At 33.0% G+C, this 22,084-nt stretch overlaps 1 protein-coding gene across 2 annotated transcripts; it reads left to right on the top strand.

Annotated features, from left to right (window-relative positions):
- Window positions 1–12,226: 12,226 nt before the first annotated feature.
- On the top strand, window positions 12,227–20,685 carry LOC100818682 (ribosome biogenesis protein WDR12 homolog). Of its 2 annotated transcripts, XM_003516796.5 has the most exons (13): window positions 12,227–12,540; window positions 12,628–12,725; window positions 13,616–13,722; window positions 14,662–14,697; window positions 14,825–14,910; window positions 16,814–16,872; window positions 16,952–17,062; window positions 17,170–17,292; window positions 17,797–17,940; window positions 19,782–19,890; window positions 19,985–20,121; window positions 20,220–20,255; window positions 20,378–20,685. In XM_003516796.5, the coding sequence occupies exons 1-13, from the start codon at window positions 12,372–12,374 to the stop codon at window positions 20,468–20,470; spliced, it is 1,308 nt and encodes a 435-aa protein (XP_003516844.1). In that variant the 5' UTR covers window positions 12,227–12,371; the 3' UTR covers window positions 20,471–20,685. The 2 variants fall into 2 exon arrangements, with proteins under 2 accessions (XP_003516844.1, XP_014629624.1); XM_014774138.2 differs by lacking the exons at window positions 12,227–12,540; window positions 12,628–12,725 and adding an exon at window positions 13,023–13,187.
- The last annotated feature ends 1,399 nt before the right edge of the window (window positions 20,686–22,084 follow it).

Below are 22,084 nucleotides of genomic sequence, written 5' to 3'. Positions count from 1 at the left end.
AAGCTGACAAAAAATATACGTTTGTAGTCCAACTCAACAATGACAAATGTAGAAGAAATAAAACTTTTCTCAGTGACTGTTAGATGTTGGTGATGGGAAACTAGGAAAAGTGATGATGGATTATCTGAGATAGAAATCACATCTGAATTTATAAATACAAACTTCACTGATCCTATTGAATCGATTGTCAGCCATACCTACTCAGATATCCAACAGAAGTATAAGGATGAGGACTTTCTCAAGTTCAGAGGTATACTGGCTTCAACAAATGAAATCATAGACCAAATTGATGACTATGTATTAAACATCATCCTAGGTGAAGAGAAAGAATATTTTGTGATTCAATTGACATGATAGATGCTGCAACAACTAAATGTTACGAAGCCATAACACCAGAGTTTCTACATTCATTGAAGATATCAGGAATACCTAATCATAAAATTAGGCTGAAAATAGGCACACCTATTATGTTGATTCAGAATTTGGATCAATCAGAAGGCCTATGCAACGGGACAAGGCTAATTATGACTAGAATGACCAATCATGTTATTGAAGCACATATAATTTCTAGAAAAAATATAGGTAGTTTGGCTTATATTCCACAAATGTCATTATCACCATCTTAATCTCCTTGGCCTTTCAAGATGACTAGAAGACAATTCCCATTTATAGTGTCATATGCCATGACAATTAATAAATTTCAAGGACAATCTCTTGAATCTGTTGGATTATATCTTCCTAAACTAGTTTTTAGTCATGACCAACTTTTTGTGGTATTCTTAAGAGTTCAAAGCAAAAGTGGATTGAAAATTCTTATTCATGATAAAGAAGGAAAACAACATAATGCAACTACCAATGTGGTTTTCAAGGAAGTAGTTCAAAATTTGTATTATGTGCTAAACTTTTTTAATCTTTATATAATTAATTAGGACATTAAAGCCTATTCATAATGATCATGTGCCTTGTGGATGCAGGGTGGTTAATAACACTGTATTTTGTAACAACATGATCACATCAATATTTTGCAGAGTTTGCTACAACACAATATGTTAAACACTTTTTTTGGAGAGGTTAGTAAAACACACCTGGCATGATCTGCAAGCTAGGCGCTTCCAATGCACATCATTATGTTTTTCAGTTGTTCGAAGATGAGCCATTAATTAGCTTTGTTCTTGCTAAGCTTTTAACATGTGTTCTTCAGGTATGGTTTAATTACTTGGGAGTTGTTTACGATTACATGCATTAGTTACTAACTACGTACAATCTTATATTGACAGTGTAAGTTGTTTGGTGTTACTCATTGAATAAAAACACAACAATGTTGTATGACTAAATGAATACAAATTATATTTTGATACAACAATGCTTCTTAACCAGTGTTGAGAATGATCCACTTTTATAAGCTACATTGACTAGACATATCAAGGCTAAATGATGATGATAAAGCGTTGTTGAAGACTTTCTTTTGAATTGTGGATTATAAAGTATACTTCATGCAATGTTTAACATCAGTGTATTAAGTAGATGTGGTATAATTCAAAGTTGGTTTAAATTTGTATTAACTACTATGTTGTGGTTAAATGGTATGACAGGGTAATGGTGCAATTTTAATTTTGAATCATAATCATCAAATTTTGAGGCTATTATGTGCAAGGTATCAACAATGTAAAACAAGTGATATGTCAGAAATCTTAAGGTTCAGGTAAGACAATGAACGAACATGGCCAAACCTCTACTACCTATATCTTGACCATTTGTGCTAAGAGATCAATGCATTTGGAAGGAAATAAGAACTACAAAATTCAATGATTTTATAAAAATGTGTATGGTATAATTGTATGCAACAAGTCAAATGCTTGGCCAGTTGATCATCATATTAAATGCATAAGAAATAACTGACACAAAGACTATTATTTCTGTACATTCAACCCTAATGATTCAAGCAATAATCAAAGTTAAAGAGTGGAACCACTTCAATAGACATTGGCTGCATGCAATTACGTTATTATAAAAACTTGAAATGCCATTTACATGACTGAGTTTATAAGCAAAAGATTCATGGCATATCAGCTATTAGCTTCATATTGATCCATCTATCAAGTGTGTCTATGTTTTATTGTACAATTCAAGTTACAATGTGTGTTATCACAATTTATATTTTGTATCATGAATTGAATAAACAGTCTATTTAGTCTGATCACAATTTATTGTGTTTCTGTCTTGTGTACAATGATGCCAAGACATAATTTAATTAGAATCTAGAGAATGACTCTTATTGAATACAAAAATTCTACACAGAGGAGATTCAAAAGCTGACCTCTTTCTAATTCTTCTATGTAATATAACAAACAAAAAAATATTATGTTTAACTTCAATTGATAACATTGTGCTATAATACCGTGCAACTAATTCTATAATTTCCTAATTGTGTACTCCTTTATATCTCTCTCTCTATATATATGCTAACAAATGTGAATTTTATTTATGAATCTGATGTTAAGTTTACGATTTTCCCATTAGAAGCTTTAGTTCAAATTAGGTTTTTTTAATTTCTTGAAATCATTTGCAACTTCTCTTTTGAAAATATCAAAGCCTTCAATTAACCGATTTTTTTAATAGTCAAAAACATATTAACTACAAACTCAACAAATATATTTGAGAGTTTTTTTATTAGACAAACCTATTTCTAATATGCACATACCCATGTTTTCTTCCTGCACCAGGCAATAATAAGTAGCGCAGCCAATGTAACTTAATAATTACTTTGTTCATATTATAGAATAGAATCAAAAAGCTTTTAAATTAATTTGAGCGTTGTGCTAATAATGTGAAAGTGCCATATGAAAGTCCTGGATGGGTCCAAAATTATTTTGAAATTAATTTTCAATTTTATATAAAAATCAAAATAATGTGCAATAAACCAAAATTCCATATGGACCCATACAGATTGTGAATCCGTAATGATTTTATGGATTCATAATTTGTATGAGGTTTACCGAAGGACAATTTTGGAATTGTCCAAAATGTGTTGCGTGTCCAAGTATAGCAATGGGTACAGGAGGAAAAACCTTCGTTGATCAACCTCGCTTCATTCTTAAAAGCACAAATAGCGTATGTAGGTCTCATTTCTTCCTTTCATTTTCCAAAACTCTTTTGTGGCTACTTGACTCACCAGTGGGAAAAATGTTTGGCTTTCCGCAAAAAATGAAGACCGAGATAGGGTTGGCATATGAAGGGGCTTCGTCTCACGCGCAACCAGACAACATTCATCCAACTCTGTCAGTCCGTCCCACCCCCAACCAGACAACAGTCACGTGTTGACCCACTACGCCTGGTAAGAATCATCACCCTACTACCGTGTAGGTTATAATTTTTTATTATCTGTTAGAGACCTAACATCATCTTAGGGTTTTTGATTATCTTCATTCACATTGTTTCGTTAAAAGATGAATATTTTTTCCAATAATATTTTTTATATAAACACAGTGTACTACTATTTGTGCTGCTATCAACACCCAATATTACATTGAAAAAAAATGCATATGGACCATGTACTGTTATCATATTGGTTTGTTTCTGATTGATATATCATGTAGTCTATTATGAAAGAGAACTTTTCATGTTAATATTTCATCTTTGTTTTGCTACCCTTCGAAAGTGGATTTCTAGAAAATAATTTACAGTTTTATTAAAATTTAATATATGTTGTAAAGTTATAGCATTGAACACTAATTGGTTTTTGAGAAAACAACTTTCATTTGATAATTGTTTTAAAATCACCCATGTTTTCATCAAGCTTTGGATGTTCGAAATAGCTTATCACTGCTTTTTTTCAAAAAAACAATATTGCAACTGCTTGGTTGTTTTGTTTCAATAATATGCATAATGTTGGGTACATTGAATATGGAATATAGGTTTGTCATGTACAAGGTTATGTGCAGGCTAAAAATTAAGTGGCTTTCATCGTGCCACAAGAATACTATGTTAGATTTGTATTAGAATTGTATACTAATGTTAGTTAGATATTATTCTTCTTATATGATTATTTATGCATCAACATTTATTGATATCGACTTTTTTACTCTATATGGAGTTTAGAATTGATGAATGAATATTACAGGAATTGCTACGAAATAGCAAAGATAATGATGCAGATTACTAGAACACCTAAGGAGATGTTCATCACCATTATACCAAGGATCAAGTTAACAATTTATTGTGATATTATTGTCATTTTGATTTTGATATAACATATCATTTTTTCAAATGTTTTGCCCAACTGACCAATAAATTATTCTTATTCTAATATTACACCTATTTCAAATGTAGACTTACGATAAAGCCAGTAGGTTGTTTGCCATAAGGTGGAAGGATCAACTGGAACGTTACTAGCATTTAATAGACATGAATGGCCATATGCATACTGTTGTTTACAACAAAGATTTGGTCAACCCAACCATTGTGTCAGGATGGACAACAATGAGGAATTTCTATGGGCTCAATGGAGACCATCAAGTCATGTTGACCCATTATGGCCAGAGTGTATTCCTACTAACCATCTTCAAAAGCAGTAGCAATCCAAAATCTTTTCCAAAATGGCATGCATTATACCATAATGTACCAAATTCAGTTACTTTCAAGGTGTTGCTGAATCAATATAAAGTCACTTGCAACAACTTGGTAATTTACTCATCAATATACTTAATCAATTCAAAAGCAGCTTGATTTGTCAAATTTTTAAATTCTTCCATTTCTCACATGAAGTTATTATTAATTTCAGGATGTTCCAAGTAGTATGTAGTATTTTATGAAAGAGAAAAGGTTCACTCACTTGATTTTGGAAGATGCTACGAAATGTCGCATTGTATACAATGATTGAAAAAAGACAACAAAAATTAGCTCGGGGTGGAGAGCTTTTTCTGAATCACAAAATTTGCATCATGACATATAGATTATCTTTGAGTTTCCTGATCCAATAGTTAATTATATTTTGTTTTGGTTATGTTTATGAATTGAGTACAATGTAATTGTGACATATGTAAATTTTTGTAGATAGACAATTTCTTTTGTGGTTGGAATCTTGCTACAAATAGTGTTTCTAAATTTATCATTTTGTAAGTTGGCAGTATCTTATATAATATCTAGAACCCTTTAGGTATGGGGACGGGGATGGATAATCATTTATTCTTGTACCGTACTCATCCAGAACCCTTACCCGTGGTTATTAAATTACTTTTTTAGTCTTACTTAGGGCTACACAATACACAGTTACATAAGCAAAAAATAGAAACCTTCAAACTGGTCTTCACGCTCAGTCACTATTCATTAGTGCCATTGGCTGCCAACCCTCATTTCTCTCACTCTGATCATCTCTCACGCCAATGATCACGTCGTGATCTCGCATCTCTGAGGATAGTTCTTGTTGTGCTGCTATGTTGTTATTCCGTTGAGTTCTAGTTTGCTGCACTCTTCATTTTATGTCGATCCCACCTTTCATTTTGCATTGTTTCTATCAAACCACCCACCACCGTTGCAAACTCAAATGATTGCACACCAAGCCGCGTCACACTTGCATGCACCAGCCACCAGGTCATCGCACCTCTTATCTTCGATTTTTGTGTTATTCTAGTTTGCATAAACTTGGATTATGTGATTTTGTTTATGTGTTCTTCCTTCTTGAAAGAATCTTATAAAGTTAATATTAATTGTTATATCTTGTGAATGTGTTCATTGATCAAGCTTCAATTTTTTTATTAATTGGGTTCTCACTTCTTGAGCATGTGTTGTCTGAATCCTGGAATTGTTTCCCCTGCCATAAATTCAAGGAAAAGGAACTCTAAGCCAAGGAGGCTGAATTGAGAAGAAGGGAACATGTATGTAATGTGATTTCATACCCTTTTTGTACACTTTTTACTTTTATGTTATTTTCCCTTTTTTCTCCATAATACAATCTTGATACCCTTCTATATAGAATTATAAAGTCATTGTTTTTAATGCTAAGTTGTTGACCATACAAAAATGATATTGCAGTATAATCATTGTTTTTTTTATCCAGGATAAATTTGAATATAAAGTCATTAATTCAAATCCTAGTATATATAATTATATATAACTTGACGTCAGCATTGAATATAAAGTCATGAATTCAAAGTCAACTGTTAATAAGTTAATTGTTAATTTCCAACAACAATAAGAATAGAAACCATTATTTAAACTATGTACTTTTTTATATATTTCTAATTAAGATGCACACATAAAACTTCTAAATATATAGTTATGACTAAGTTGCGGTGAAAACCTACATAATATACCATATAGGCCATGTATTTTAGGCTTACAAAGTGCATATTATTAGTTAAATCAACCCTGAAATTTTTTCTTAAGTTAGGTAAATCAAGTTTCCACACTTACATATGGTGTAGAACTGTAGTAGAAGCATGCATTGTCATTGATATGGAAGCTTCATTTTGGATGTTTGGAATGTCTTTGCTTTATATATGTGAAGCTTTCTCTACTAATTTGTTATTAACTTCACGTGCCTGGGTGGAAGTTTAGTTGTATTTCTATATACATTAATTTCTCAACTAACCTACTATATGTATTGACTGTCACTTGAAAAACTGAACAAAGTGTTCCTTTTGATATATATGAAACACTTTTTTTATTTTAAGTTGTTTTCATCTCTTTTTCTTCTTCTTTAATATGGTTGATTTATTATGCTACAAAAAATATGGACATTGAGGACCAACCAACCACAATCTTCAAACCAATCAACTCCACAATCTGCACAACAACCCACTCCACGAGATCCGCAAATGAATGAATCACTGAGATGGGTTAAGGACCCATGAATGAATCTATGCAAACACCTACTATGGATACAACAGATAATGGAGAGTCAACAACACAAACAGGGAAGTTGAAAAGTGTTGTGTGGAAGTATTTTGATAAAACTAAAGTTGAAGGAAAGGAAGAGGCCCAATGTAGATATTGCAAGAAATTAATTTGAGGAGAATCAAAGAATGAAACAAAGCACTTGTACCACCATGTGAATACATGTCAGGTACAAAAATTACAAATGAGAAGGAAGAAGGGGCAGACAATCCTTATTCCTATGTTTGCACATGGTAAAAAGGAATTGACTTGTGGAAGTTTTAGTCAAGAAGAGGCAATAAGGGTACTTGTATGTGCGATTATCATGCATGAATATCCACTTTCAATAATGGACCATGTTGGGTTTAGGAGACTTTTGGATTTACTTCAACCATTGTTTGAAGTTCCTTCGTGGAACACTTTGAAGAAAGAGATATTCAATGTCTATCAAGATGAAGAACAAATGGTCATGAAGATGTTAGATACAAAGGAAGGAAGAGTGGCAATTACATTAGATATATGGATAGAAAGAAACAAAAAAAAAGGTATATGGTTGTCACGACTCATTTCATTGATAGCTCTTGAACTTTACAAAGTTACATTTTGAGGTAGAAACATTTTTAATTTATAGTGTTTCATATATATCTTGTGTTGTATATCTTTTTTATCTTTACAAATGTTAATTTTATTATGTATTAAGTTCATTTATGTTCATGCACCTCACACAGCTGATAGACTTTACATTGCTTTAGTTAACTATTTGTGGGATTGGAATATTGATGCCAAATTGTCCACCATTACCCTAGATAATTGTAGTACAAATATTTGCATGATTGATAAGATTAAGGATAAGCTGCAGTTAAACACTTTAATCAAGGAAGGGTCTTTGCTTCATATGCATTGTTGTGTGCATATCCTAAATTTGATAGTGAAAAAGGGGTTCGGAGTTTTGAAAGATGAGGTGGAAAATATTCTAGATAATATAGCACATTATACCGCAACACCTAAGAAGGTGGAAAATTTTGAGGAGACTGCTAAGCAATTGCGAACTCCTTACACAAAAAAGTTATGTTTAGATTGTCCAACATGATGGAATGCAACTTTCAAGATGCTTGATATTGCAATAACTTATAAGGATGTCTTTGGTCGATTAAAGCAACGTGATGCTCAATTCTCTTGTTTGCCCACTAATTTGCAATGTGAATTTGCAAAGGATGTTTGTAGCAGGTTAAAAGTGTTTAATGATATTACATAAATCATTTATGGCACCAAATACCCAACTACTAACATTTATTTTTCTAGGATTTGTGAGATCAACATTGCTATAAATGAATAGGTTAACTCCCTTAATCTAGTAACTTAGAATATGACACAATGTATGCTGAGCAAATTTGATGGTCGCTGGAGTGTGATTCATGATATAACAGGAGTTGCTACAGTTTTAGATCCAAGATACAAAATGGACTAGCTTGAATATTATATTGATAAATTGTATGACCCCGATTGTTATCACCAAGTTACAAAGATTCGATAGTTTTATTATGATTTGGTTTCTAAATATCAAATGAAAAGGAATTAAGGCTTTGCTAGTGACTCTCCATCACATGCGGGTAAGGATGTTTTTCATGGATTGAGTGATTTTCAAAAGTACATGGCTAAAAAGAAAAAGAGTAGAACTTCATCTATGAAAAAAAAATTGGATCATTACTTGGAGGAGGAAAAATTGCTAATAACATTAGATTTTTATATCTTGACATGGTGTAAACAAAATGGAGTGAAGCATCCAACTCTACAAGCAATTGCTAAGGACGTATTAAGTTCTCATTGTAGTCAACTTCATTTTACTACTTTAGAGGCTTTGATGTGATAAAAGTTAATTATGGAGCACAAGAAATGTAGGTAAACTTCTAAATTCTTTACTTAAATATCTTATCATACTTTTTTAGTTTTTAATTTATCAATTGTCACATATAATTCTCAATTTCATATTTGTAGGTTCTAAAGAAATTATAGAAATAACTAATTTAGTGAGTGAAAATGAATCTAACAATGAAGGTACCCTTTATTTTAGATTTGTAAATTTTCACTTTCATTGTTCCTTTCTAATTTTTCATTTTTCTTAATATAGATGAATTTATGGTTAGTGGCATTACTCATCAATTGGACAATTAATAGATGTTACTATTTGGTAAGTTTACCTTTTAATGTTGTTGTGTGATCTTGTCATTTTAAGTTATATTTCCACTGTTGAATATATTTGATTTAGAGACTCTTGCATCATATAATGATGGAAAGTGTTATCATTTTGTAGGAACTAGGAAGAATCTAATATGGATAAGTGGTCAAATTGTTCTACTCTTGTTACAAGCTTTTATTTTATTTCTTTATGAATCTTGTTACAAACTTGTAATGGCATTTTAACTGCCAAAGTATGTGCACTGATATTTATCTGGAATACTAATATTTATGCAGCTTTTATGTGTCAAATTATGCAACACTTATTGTATTTGTATTATGTTTAATAGCAATTCTCAAATCAGTATTGCTATGTGGAATAAGAATATTGAATCGAACACTAACATGGGATGTTTTAATTAATATTGTTGTGGTGATGTTTGTATGTAGAATAGGAATATTGGATTGAATGCTAACACAGGATGCATGCCTTTTTGTTTAGCGATTATGTGAACTTCTTGTGCACCATTTGCCATATCTTTTTTGAATTTCTCTTAGAAAAAATTGTTGCAAATTGATAAACAAAACCAATGTATCAGGATGGGGATGAGGTGGGGATGCTTGTCCCCAAACAGAAATAGGGACATCAAACCCGTCCCCACCCCACCCGTTGCCATCTTTAGGAAGAAAGAATCAATTTCTTTTTTGAATATTAAGGATTTGGTAAATTCTTGTACTATAAATGATTTATTAATGTTTTTGTCATTTATTTTTCTTTGAGTGTGGGGATAAATAAAGTCTCGATCACATAATCTAGACCATGGTGGAACCATTAAAATTAGACAGTTTTTATAAACTTTTGATGACTATGTTGTGAAAGACACCTAGTATATAATTGCCATCAATACATGACATGCATGGAGGATTCAAACTTAGGTTCAAAACTTGAAAGACAAAATAGGGGATTATTTAACTATTGAACTATCCTCCTATTGGCTTGGTGTTACCATTGCTTTTAATTTTCACTTAATTAAATAATTTATAAAATATAATCAGTACTATGTATGTAATAAAAAATTGCTTAACAATACCATTTTATTCTGCATGAAACAAAAGAAACATATTCTATTGTTACAGATTCTAACGCTCTACAAGAAGATAATAGAAAATGTAAAAAATCAGAGAGAGGGTACCTTAGGCTTTTGTACGCTATTTATATCCTTTACCCGAAGGTTCTCAAAGACTTCGGAGTTGATTTATCGAATTTTGGTTATTAGGCCTAGTGGTCTTTACGATGCATATTTGGATTAAAGTTAAAAATGTTGTGCTCTTGTTTCAATGCAAATTCAACGAATCAAATTAAAATGAAAGGAAAATAGGATCCTAATTCTTTGACAAAATTACTTTTGCCTAAAAAAATATTTTTTTCATTGAAAACCAAACATGCATGTAATAACTTAATTTATCTTTTGCTGTTTACACTTTCCAATATAGTTTATGCACTCCCTTTCTATTTTTTACATCAAATTACTTAAATAACCTCATATTCTCCCCTTTCAAACATTACTCCCACTTGTCTTGTTTCATTGCACTCCTTTTGTTTCACATACTCCCCTACGTACATGTGATTTCACCACACTTCCCTTTTTCTCGTTTCTCTTCTTAGTAAAAATAAGGTTTGATGAATATGTAGACTAAAATATATTTCTTGTCCTGTTTTGTAGCTAAATCGTGTCTTGGAGAAATGAGACGTAATACAAGAGCATTCAAGTGTCAAATGATGTCTCTAGGTTAAACATCAAGAATTATATGAGCGTGTATAATTCCAAGCATGTTGAATGTAGCTGTTGGCCCGAGATCTCCGAGTGCATATCATGGGTGGTTATGCCCAGATTGTGTACTAGGATTCTCATACTCGTGGAGCTCAGGTCGTGATTGACGATTATACCTAGTTAAAAGTCGAGCATGAGATTAGAGGTGGTAATCAATCAGTTGAAGGTCAAAGGGGTACATAATCCCACAATCCTGAGTATGTAAAGCACAAAGGGACTAAGACCAAGATTATGGTCGTCTCACATCCGACTGAGGTTGCCAAATGGGTACATGTCTCTTATCTTTTTTGTTTTATCTTTTAAAAGATTTATTTTTGTAGTTTTTCTCTCAAATCTAAGTGATTGTTGTCCTTTCAAAATAATGATCGTTTTCAATTTTGTAGCACAATTTTGAACCCCTTTTTTGACTGATTCAAGTTGTAAGACTTGTCTAAATAGCTTTACCTATATGAAAATTATGGAACACAACCAACGTCAAATAAAAGAAAAGTCATAAACATGGTGAAAAATAACATAAAAGTGAGTCTCACAAAAAAACTGAATACTTGTAACATAATTTTTTTTCTAGTTGCTCGCGTGACCCGTGTATTGTGCAATTTTTATCATGTTTTATGATTTTTTTTGTTTGAACATTAGTTGGGACATTTATCATCAAAAGACTAAAATCATTAACAGAAAAAAGTTGACGGACTAAGACTAGTAAAAATTTATTTAGAGATTAAATTAATTTCCTAAAAAGTTCAAGAAAAGAATATATATTTAATTCTTACATTTATATACTTTTAATTAAATAGTTACGAAAAATATTTAATTAAATATATTTTTTATTATATATAAGAAACAAAAATGTAAATATGAGTTGTGTAATAAATTTATAAATAAAAATAAGTTTATTTTAAATTACTCATTAAAAATAACTTAATGGCAGAGAATTGAAGTAGAATATATAATGTTATAAGTGCAAACTTCAACGTGATTATTGTAGAAAAAAAATTCAGTTTGAATTAGAATAGATCAACTTTTAAAAATCAATTTTAAAATTCAATCTAATAAAAGTATTCAATTTTTTATTCATGTAATTTTTAATTTATTAAATATTTTTTTATTGGATTAGATGAATTTATCACCATCGATTCCTATTCACATTCACAATGCCTAACAAAGGATTGACTAAATTTTAGAGCAAACTATACTACGCCTCTCACCTTTTTTTTTTTTTGAATTGCGCATATATATATTTTTTTATTTCTCCACAAACACTTTTTAATGCTTACAAATATGACACCAATTCCCTTTAATATTTGAAAAGAAAAAAACTCAGGGGTATTAGGGTAATTTGATCTAAATTCTAAAACCCATGGCAACTGAACTAGCAGGTTGAGAACCGTTAAACCCTAGCTTCTTCTTCCTCTTCGATTAGCGTCTTCGTCTCTCGCACTTCGTTTTCACCTTCACCTCGCAGAAGAAAGAGAGTAGTAAAAGGAAGCAAAGATGAATATGAACGAAGAGAGTGGTGAAGGAAGCGCGAGGAGGGTCCAAGTGCGCTTCGTGACGAAGTTAGGCGAGCCGTACAAAGTTCCGACCACCGCCATCGCCATCCCCGCCGACCTCGCTCGATTTGGCCTCTCCTCACTCGTCAACGCACTCCTTCAATCCAACGGTAATTTCAATTTCTTATTTTCTAATTTGGTTAATTTTAGATGATTGATGAGTTTTGGTTAATATTGTTGCTGGTTGATTTTTGCAGACGCTGATCATCAGCCGGAGCCGTTTGATTTTTTAATCGATGGTGAGTTCGTCCGGATGTCGCTCGAGCAGTTTCTTTTGGCCAAGGGAATCTCTGCGGTAATCATTTTAAAACGATTATTACAATTCCTGTTTTCACTATATCTGTTGTTGTTTGATAAAGTCTGTATGACAGAAAAGTGAAACTACAAATTGATTTTATGTATGTACTGTAAGAGAATGTATTTTTTTTATGGAGGTGTTTGGAACGAAGTTTCATGGAATGGGGTTTAGCTTTGGGAACTAGTTGTTTAGATAAGTAGGACTAGGAGTGCTTGATTTGTCTCTTGCATTCCAGTGATTCATTTTATTTTTTGCATTCTCTTTTGTTAAGGGTTTGCTTTGACAGCATCAATGTGTGTATATCAGTGAAGCAAATAAATGCTACTTGTTATGGTGATAGTGTCAAATGGGATGATGCAGTGGAATGGGGGGTGGTTGTGAAGGAAGTTGCGGCTGTAGTATTCTTGTTGCTGAAAAGGGGATAGTTCAGGTTGTCAGTACAATATGACTGTAACAGTGGTAGGTGACAATTGCCATGTATTGATTGACTTTGACTCAGTTGGACTTGGATCAATTGCTAAGTTGACTTTTTAAGATAATTGGTTCCTATGAGTGTATTCAATAATTCAACACTTCATCAATTTTTCTACAAGACATTGAAAGATGATACTCATCATGAACATTCTGTACTTATGTGAATTCAACACAGATCTTACACTAAACAAAGTTTGAGGTTTCAATCATGTGAAACCGAATAATCTACAACCTTATGCCATTTAGTCACTTACAAGGAAGTTGTTGAAATTCCAGGGATTGAAATTGGGTATACAAACAATAACTTATCAATTTCTTTAATCTTTATTTTTTAACATAGGAAACAAACCATTGTTACTACTTGCTATGATGTCATAGGATTATAGCTAACAGTTTTGAATAATCAATTATAGGAAAGGATATTGGAAATTGAGTACGCAAGGGCTGTCGCTCCGCGGAAGGAGGAGGACCCTTCTCTACATGATGATTGGGTTAGTGCTGTTGATGGTTCTTCTTCTCGGTAAGCTTGCAAATGTGTAATAGTTTGATGGAAAATTTTCTTAAAGACTTGTAGTAATTCAATTTTTCCATAATGATCCTAGTCCGTGTTAATGTGTTCTCTATTAACTCTTATGTTTATTAATGCTAGCAACTGGTGATATGCCAAAATTTGTATGAGAAACTCCTTTTGTTTTACCATTGTTTGTGAAAGATTTTACTGAGGTTGGAAGGTTGAATTTATGTTAGTGTGATTGGTTTTTATTGGCTTCCCTTGATTTTTTAATCATATTTGGTGCATGGTGATGATGGCAAGAGTGATTGCTTATTGGTGTAAACTTTTGATAATGTAGGGTTTGAGTACATCACACTATCAGATATTCACTGCTTGAGGTTCATTTTTGCATTGTGGTTGATAGCAGTAGCCAAAGAACACAACCTAACCCTCTTTGTGAATAGGTTCTTTAATTAATGTTTTGGCCATTGGATGAATGAGAGTAATTGTAAAAGCCTTTATGTTTGTTTAACCCATGACTTTGTGTAATTTTCATTGGCTAAAATATACTACCTCTGGTCCTATATATAAGAAACACCAATAAAAGTAGTTAGATTGGTTACTTTGTCACAAATTTTAGTTTTATTCCATGACTACCCATGGTTACTTTTCTAAGATAATTTTTCAACCAATGAGCTTACCTTGTTTTGTTGATAGCTCAATAAAGACACCACTTTTATGGGAAAATGAAGGTAATCATTAGGGGTAAAAAGGAAATTTAGCAATAAAGTTATCATATGTTTCTTATAATTAGGACCAAGAAAAGGTTGCCTTTTGTTTCTTATATATAAGACCAGAGGTAGTAATAATTTTGGTTCTATTTTAGTAAGTTGAATGATTTTTGTACCTGTATGCCCTATTGCCCTTTCACAAAGAATTTAAAGTCAAGTGTTACTATTTCTGCAGGTTCTTTTTGACCGGATGTTATGATGGTTTAGGGAGGTAATAATCTTGCACAGTTTTGTTCTTTTAGAATTATTGGCATATTTTATTATTGATTAATATTATCATTTGATTACTTTCTTCATCTACTGAGCTTCGACCACAATATGATTAAATTGTATTTTAGGGTATGGAAAGGTGCTGGATTATGTACCCATATATTGGAGGGACATAGTGACGCAATCACTTCCGTTAGTATCATCAATCCAAAAGGTATAGAGACAAGTATATTCTCCTACATACTGCCAACTTTATTCTGTTTATTTTTCTGATTGCCAGTTGTCAATTTTATGGTAATATGTAATTTATTTCTGATGAGAAAATGATAAAATTTTGTATCTAACAGTATACGAAATCTTATGGCTGTTTTGCCTTGGCTATCAAGATCAAAGTCATTCTATTAAATTAGCTGTTTAGGGTTTTCTCTTTCCCCTCTTCTCAGTTTATGACTTCAAAATCTGTTTTGTAAAACAAATTTAAGAAATTATTTATGAGAAGAGACTTAAAACGAAATCTGTTTTGGTAATTTTGAATTGAAATCTGTTTTAGAAATAGTAAATAAAAAAAACTTGTTAAAATTGTTTTCAAAACATGTTTTGATAACTAAAAAAATAGAAAACAGAAAACTCATTTGATAGTATTATTGTTTTATGATTTTTAAATTTATTGAAAAACTTAGATATATATTTAAATATGTTTTAGTTCCCATCAAGGATTAAAATCACACGTTTTTAAAGATTAAAGTAGCATTGTCTTTTACTAAATGCAAGGACTAAAAAATACCACCATTTCTTTCTTATATAAAGTAACAAAGGTTGTAATCTGCTGGGTGAAAGTTACTCACTCAAGCATTCTTTTCAAAAAGGCTTGCATTCTGAACTTATACAAATTAATGTTAGTTTAATTTCAATTTTGATTAAATAAAAAGGGTTCCCTAGGAAAATCTGCTTGAGGGGTGATGTCGACAAATTATTTTTTAATTTAATCACAAAATATTGGAATAAGTTTTACTCCAAACAATGATAAGATTTTGTTAATAATTAAAGTGTAAACAAACTGTTAAATTAGTATATGTATTATATATTAGTATATGTCTTGTAATAGTCAGTCCTTTCGTATCTTTTTCTCTGCTTTAGCCATTTGATAAGATGCTTAGTCTACACCTCTCTATATACCTATATACTGTTTGGCTTTTGTATGATAATATAAGAAGCTTCAGCTGAGTGAGGGTCACTCACTCAAGCAATATTTGTCATATTAATAGGCAATTAAGCCACCCATTAACATAATTAGCAGGGCACCAACATAACATCGTGGGCAAGTGTGATAATCATATCCCGAAAAATGCTTACATGCTTGCAAGACAACAAAAGTTTCAGAAATGATAAAGAGAAGATATTTAAATAAAGGCCATTAACGAAAACTGTAAATTCTCCACTTATCCGTGTGTTTTGTAGATTTTAAAGCAAAAAACGAAAACTGAAAAGCAAAACATCTTAAAGCTGTTTTTGTTTTTTTACTTTAAAAACTAAAATAGGAGGTAGTTTTAAAAAACAGTTTTATAAAACTCATCACTCAAACAAGATTTTTAATTTTTAATTTTAAAAACTAGAATTTTTTGAAAAGAATAATCAAATGGACCCTTAACATTTTGTTCTTTCCCTATTCCTATATAGGATTGGGATGATTATGTTTTATTTGATATTAGTTAGTATTTCAATGCTTTAATTTCCTTAAAAGCACTTACATTTATACCACAAGATAAAATATGTCTTGTCTCTGCTAGTGACTATGCTTATATTATATGTGCAACAGAGCAAGGTTGTCAAGATTGAATTTTTCAGCATTGAAACTGAATCCTGCAGGGGAGGGGGGGGGGGGGGGGTTGTAGGATTGTAACACATATTGTAAGATTCAATTAAAATGCAAAACTATACGTGTGTATGTGCATAGAAAACGACATATTTGGGTTTTTTGGTTGGGATTTGGGAAAAGCTTGTTGCAAACATTTGTGGTCCTTTCTTTGTGTAATCCATATGTTATATTGTTCCATAATATAGTTGCATATTATTGTTATTGAATTGTTCCAAGATATCAAGATTTGTACTGCATTCAGGTGAGGAAACTGTTACAGTAGCTACTGCTTCGAAAGACAGGACATTGAGGCTATGGAAGGTAAATAAAAGCTGTTGAGATACATTTCCTTATGCTGTGCTTATGCTTACTATGTTATGTTTTCCCATTTGTGTTAAAGCTCAATGCTGGGGATCATGTAAACAATCCTATGAGGGTTAGGGCTTACAAAATCTTGCGTGGTCATAAGTCTTCTGTACAGTGTGTTGCAGTGCAGACTGCTGGAGAGATGGTTCGTATTGCTTTTCTATTTTTAACTTCTCCATTTTTTTTCTCCTTGATTTATGAGCAGAGTAATAGTAGTGTGTAGCATTAGTCTTCTTCTATTGTGTTTCATAGGTTTGTTCAGCTTCTTGGGATTGCACCATCAATCTATGGCAAACTAATGACTTTAATGCGGAAGATGACCTAGTGTCTAAAAAGAGAAAAATTGGAGCTCAAGTTGAGGAGTCCCAACTAGAGGTTTGTAGATTTTCATTACACCTTATTTTTTATTTATCTTCTTGTGCAGTTGAAATTGGAATTTTATGTAGTCACATATATTTCTTCCAAACATTTTGTATTTAGAATTTTGTTCACTTCCAAGGGATGGTCATAGATGGCATTTTACACGTCCTTCTCTGACATGTAATTGATCTTGGAATAGTAAAAAATTAAGGTTGTTGCTGACTTTCTGTATGTATTTTCTACCGGTTGAATGTGAAGTATCAAGGTTACAGTTTATGCTGGCGCCAGAGGTCATGGAGGAGGATGTTTTTGAAACTATTCTAGAAGAAATTTGAGCATCTAATTCTGAGACAAGTTAAAAATTCTTCTAATATAATTGTAGACCTGTAAAATTGTTAAATGAACCTTGTAGATTTTGTTACTATTTTCCCCTGAATTGGCGTTTCTTTTCTGTTTGATGTACCAATCTTTTGTTTTCATTGACAAATAAGTTTTCATTAATATTTATCTGTATTGTAGGGAGAGGCTTTTACTACCCTTGTGGGCCATACACAGTGTGTGTCTGCTGTGGTTTGGCCACAACGGGAGTCAATTTATTCTGCATCTTGGGATCATTCTATTAGGAAATGGGATGTTGAGACAGGAAAAAACTTGACAGATTTAGTAAGTTGAAAATTGATGCTCTCTCTTCTCTACCTTAAAATTGTACTCATTTGAAGTGTTAAACTGTTAATTTTTGTCTTTAGGTCAAGCTGTGACATCTTACCCTTTGATGCTCTGCCATTGATTAACTATTTGTGGGTAGTCAGGCAGCTAAAATTGGTTGTTTCTTAATGTCGTTGTAGCGATGTTTAACTTATTTGTTTCTCTAGATAAGGTTTTGTCTAATCTATAAATTAGTGTGTGCTAGTTCTTCAACTTTTTTTTTCCTCATTATGATATTTTTACATGGAAGCGACCATGGAAGCGCTGAGAATCAATTTGGTTTCATGCCGGGAAGGTCGACCATGGAAGCGATTTATTTATTACGGCGGGTGATGGAGCAATATCGCATGGCCCAACAAGACTTGCACTTGATTTTTATTGACTTGGAGAAAGCGTATGATAGAGTGTCTAGAGAGATTTTGTGGAAAGCTCTAGAGAAGAAAGGGGTTAGGGTTGCATATATTCGAGCTATCCAAGATATGTATGATAGGGTATCGACTAGTGTTAGGACACAGGGTGGAGAGTCAGACGATTTTCCCATCACAATTGGTTTACATCAAGGGTCAACCCTTAGCCCCTACCTTTTTACCTTAATTCTGGATGTCCTCACGGAACAAATCCAAGAGATAGCGCCGAGATGCATGCTTTTTGCAGATGACATAGTCCTCTTTGGAGAGTCGAGGGAGGAGTTGAATGAGAGGTTGGAAACTTGGAGACGAGCTCTAGAAACACATGGCTTTCGCCTAAGCAGAAGCAAATCGGAGTATATGGAATGTAAGTTCAACAAAAGAAGGAGGGTTTCTAACTCAGAGGTGAAAATAGGAGACCATATTATCCCTCAAGTCACACGGTTTAAATATCTTGGGTCTGTAATACAGGATGATGGGGAAATTGAAGGGGATGTGAATCATCGCATTCAAGCAGGATGGATGAAATGGAGAAAAGCATCGGGGGTGTTATGTGATGCAAAGGTACCGATCAAGCTAAAGGGAAAATTTTATCGGACTGCGGTAAGACCGGCGATTTTGTACGGAACAGAATGTTGGGCGGTCAAGAGCCAACATGAGAATAAAGTAGGTGTAGCGGAGATGAGGATGTTGCGGTGGATGTGTGGTAAGACTCGACAGGATAAAATTAGAAACGAAGCTATTAGAGAGAGGGTTGGAGTAGCGCCTATTGTAGAGAAGATGGTGGAAAATAGACTTAGGTGGTTTGGGCATGTAGAGAGAAGACCGGTAGACTCTGTAGTGAGGAGAGTAGACCAGATGGAGAGAAGACAAATAATTCGAGACAGAGGAAGACCCAAAAAGACTATAAGAGAGGTTATAAAAAAGGATCTCGAACTTAATGATTTGGATAGAAGTATGGTACTTGATAGAACATTATGGCGGAAGTTGATCCATGTAGCCGACCCCACCTAGTGGGATAAGGCGTTGTTGTTGTTGTTGTATGATATTTTTACATGGCTCAAATAGTTTATTGTCTTGTTATGAAGCAATCTTGGCTTTGGCCCTTGGTTATACTTAGTTTAGAATAAGTGTGTTGAATCAACTGCAATATTTTTTCATCTAACAAATAATTTTTAGTGCTTACTGTGCTGGAGGAAGTGGAACCCTGACATGGGCATAACTCTGATTGATGAATGCGATGTTTTCTGGTTATCTATTTTGTTCATTTATTGTTCTAAATTATTTTCTATACAAAATTATTGTTGAAAATGAATGTTTGACAATCTGAAGGAGAAGAGAAACTCAATTAAAAAAGTCAGAATTTTAGATTAGATTGTCTTCCATGTACAGTTCTGTGGGAAGGTTCTCAACTGCCTTGATATTGGTGGGGAAGGTTCTACTCTGATAGCTGCTGGTGGTTCTGATCCTGTCATTAGGATTTGGGATCCTCGTAAACCAGGTCTGTTAAACAAAGCTAATTATCATTTTCTCTCACCTCCATAGTCAATCACATGCATGATAGTATCTTATAAAGCGTTTATTTTTTCCTGCAGGCACTTCTGCTCCTGTTTTTCAGTTTTCTTCTCATATGTCCTGGGTTTCGGCTTGCAAATGGCATGATCAGTCTTGGTTTCATTTACTTTCTGCATCCTATGACGGGAAAGTTATGTTGTGGGATCTGAGAACTGCGGTAATATATCTTTATTCTGCCAAGAAATTTTTACTCCTTACGCGATTATATATCCATCTTTGGGCCTTTTCTGATAATTTTCTCCATTAATGTTGCAGTGGCCTCTTTCAGTCATTGAATCGCACAGTGATAAGGTATACAACTTTTTTTCCATGTTTTAGCATAACAAAAATACCTCTCCACAACTGACATCTTTCTTTAATCCTCAAGAAGAGCCAAAATTGTCGTTAATAGAATTGTCATTTATTTAACTCAGGTATTGTCTGCTGATTGGTGGAAAAGTAACAGTGTTATCAGTGGTGGAGCAGACTCAAAACTTTGCATTTCTTCAGAAATTCCTGTACAATAGGGTAAACTTCGTTCATATTATGGCTGTCTTTTGTGATGGTGGGATAGGGGCAGATATTTATTATATGTAGAGAACGGGTCAAGTTTTTTGGCCAATTTTGTCCTAGGCACAACTGCCAAGTGTTTTATCAGTTGTGAACAAAGTCTTATTTTGTGTTGCTAACGGCTATGGATGTAAGCATTTGAAATTATTCATATTTTGCTACTCATTGTGCATGCAAATCTTCAATATTTTACTTATTTGTGTTGTACAGTTTGTTCATTTGGATTGTTTTAGCATTCATATTGCTAAAATACTCTACAGTAATCCTCCATCATAAAGCATAGTGCTGTGGCATCTTGTTGGAGGTTTGCTTTTGCCTGTCTGTGGTTTAGATCTCGGTTGAGTCCATGGAATGCTCAAATTGCTTTCCTCCTACTATTCATGTAATACTAACTAACTACCCTGAAACAAATATTTTGTTGTATGGTGCGCTATGGAGAATTAGTGAAGAATGAACTCACCATCATTGTCTATGATGCAGTATCAATCATCTTTGGGATGCTAGATCCCAATACCAACTGTGCTGCTGATGCAGGACAGAAGGCTGCCCTTCTAATTCTCTTTTTCTCTGAAATCTTAACTGCCCATCCAATGCTCTGATAAGCAAGGACACATGTAATCTTCTCACTTTCTGATCTATTTACGCATTCGATTAGCTCCTTAACTTTCTCTTGCGTAACCTTCCAACACTGCTTCAGATGATTTCACAAAAATTATTTTGACATCTTGATTGACTAAAATTAGGGAAAAGCTCTATTAGAGGAATCACATACCCATTGTACTGGGTGAGGGACAACCATAACATGTGGCCTTGCCATCCTAATTATTCCCTTGCTATGGATATTCACTTAGTTCTTGCTATACATATTGTCATAGTAAAGTTACTATCAAAGTTTTAAAAATCTTAGACGGAAAGTGCATTTGATCCTACTGTTGTCTACAACTACTTGTCTTCATATTTCATGGCATGTTCTTGTAGTCTTACTATAAAGACACCTGTGATTAAAATATGTGATCAGTGCTGGAAAAAATTCCATTTATTCAAAGCTAATGGTGATGACCAACAGTAATTAGTGAAAATGGAAATAGACCCGTGGCTAGAGGCTAACTTTAGTTGAAATGTGACGGTTCCAATACTAAAATAATCACTATAGAAGATATTTTTAACTAATGGTCCCCAATTTATGAATAACCAAAAGGTTTAAATATGTTTTTCATACTTGAAAAATAAGCCGTTTTCAAATTATTATTTCAAATTCACTTTTGGTTAATTATGTACCTAATTTTTTTTAATGTTTCAACGTATTACCTGTCGTTAGTCTTATTCTATCAAGTGATGACGTGGTAGATGGAGTGTCACGTCATCAAGTTTAATCATTAACACGTCATTACTTTGTCTTCCCCTTCTCCAACGAAAACCATCACCACCGTCGTCCAACCATTGCTGTCCAACCCAGCGCCACCATTGTCGACCTAGTAGTCGACAGGAGATTGCGAATGAGCAAATCGAACACTCTGAATATCTAATCTCATGCTGCATAAAGCTCAAACTCTGATCTCCTAAAAGCAATC

The sequence above is a fragment of the Glycine max genome, chromosome 1, assembly GCF_000004515.6.
Source record: "Glycine max cultivar Williams 82 chromosome 1, Glycine_max_v4.0, whole genome shotgun sequence".
Taxonomy (NCBI): Eukaryota; Viridiplantae; Streptophyta; class Magnoliopsida; order Fabales; family Fabaceae; genus Glycine; species Glycine max.
This window is presented reverse-complemented; position numbering and strand designations above follow the sequence as displayed.

Bases quoted from the DNA above. Each gene is read 5' to 3' on its own strand.
- LOC100818682 (XM_003516796.5), top strand. From the start codon at position 12,372: ATGAATATGAACGAAGAGAGTGGTGAAGGAAGCGCGAGGAGGGTCCAA. The intron at 12,726-13,615 runs GTAATCATTTTA...AATCAATTATAG, and splicing joins TGGCCAAGGGAATCTCTGCG to GAAAGGATATTGGAAATTGA. The intron at 17,293-17,796 runs GTTTGTAGATTT...TCTGTATTGTAG, and splicing joins TTGAGGAGTCCCAACTAGAG to GGAGAGGCTTTTACTACCCT.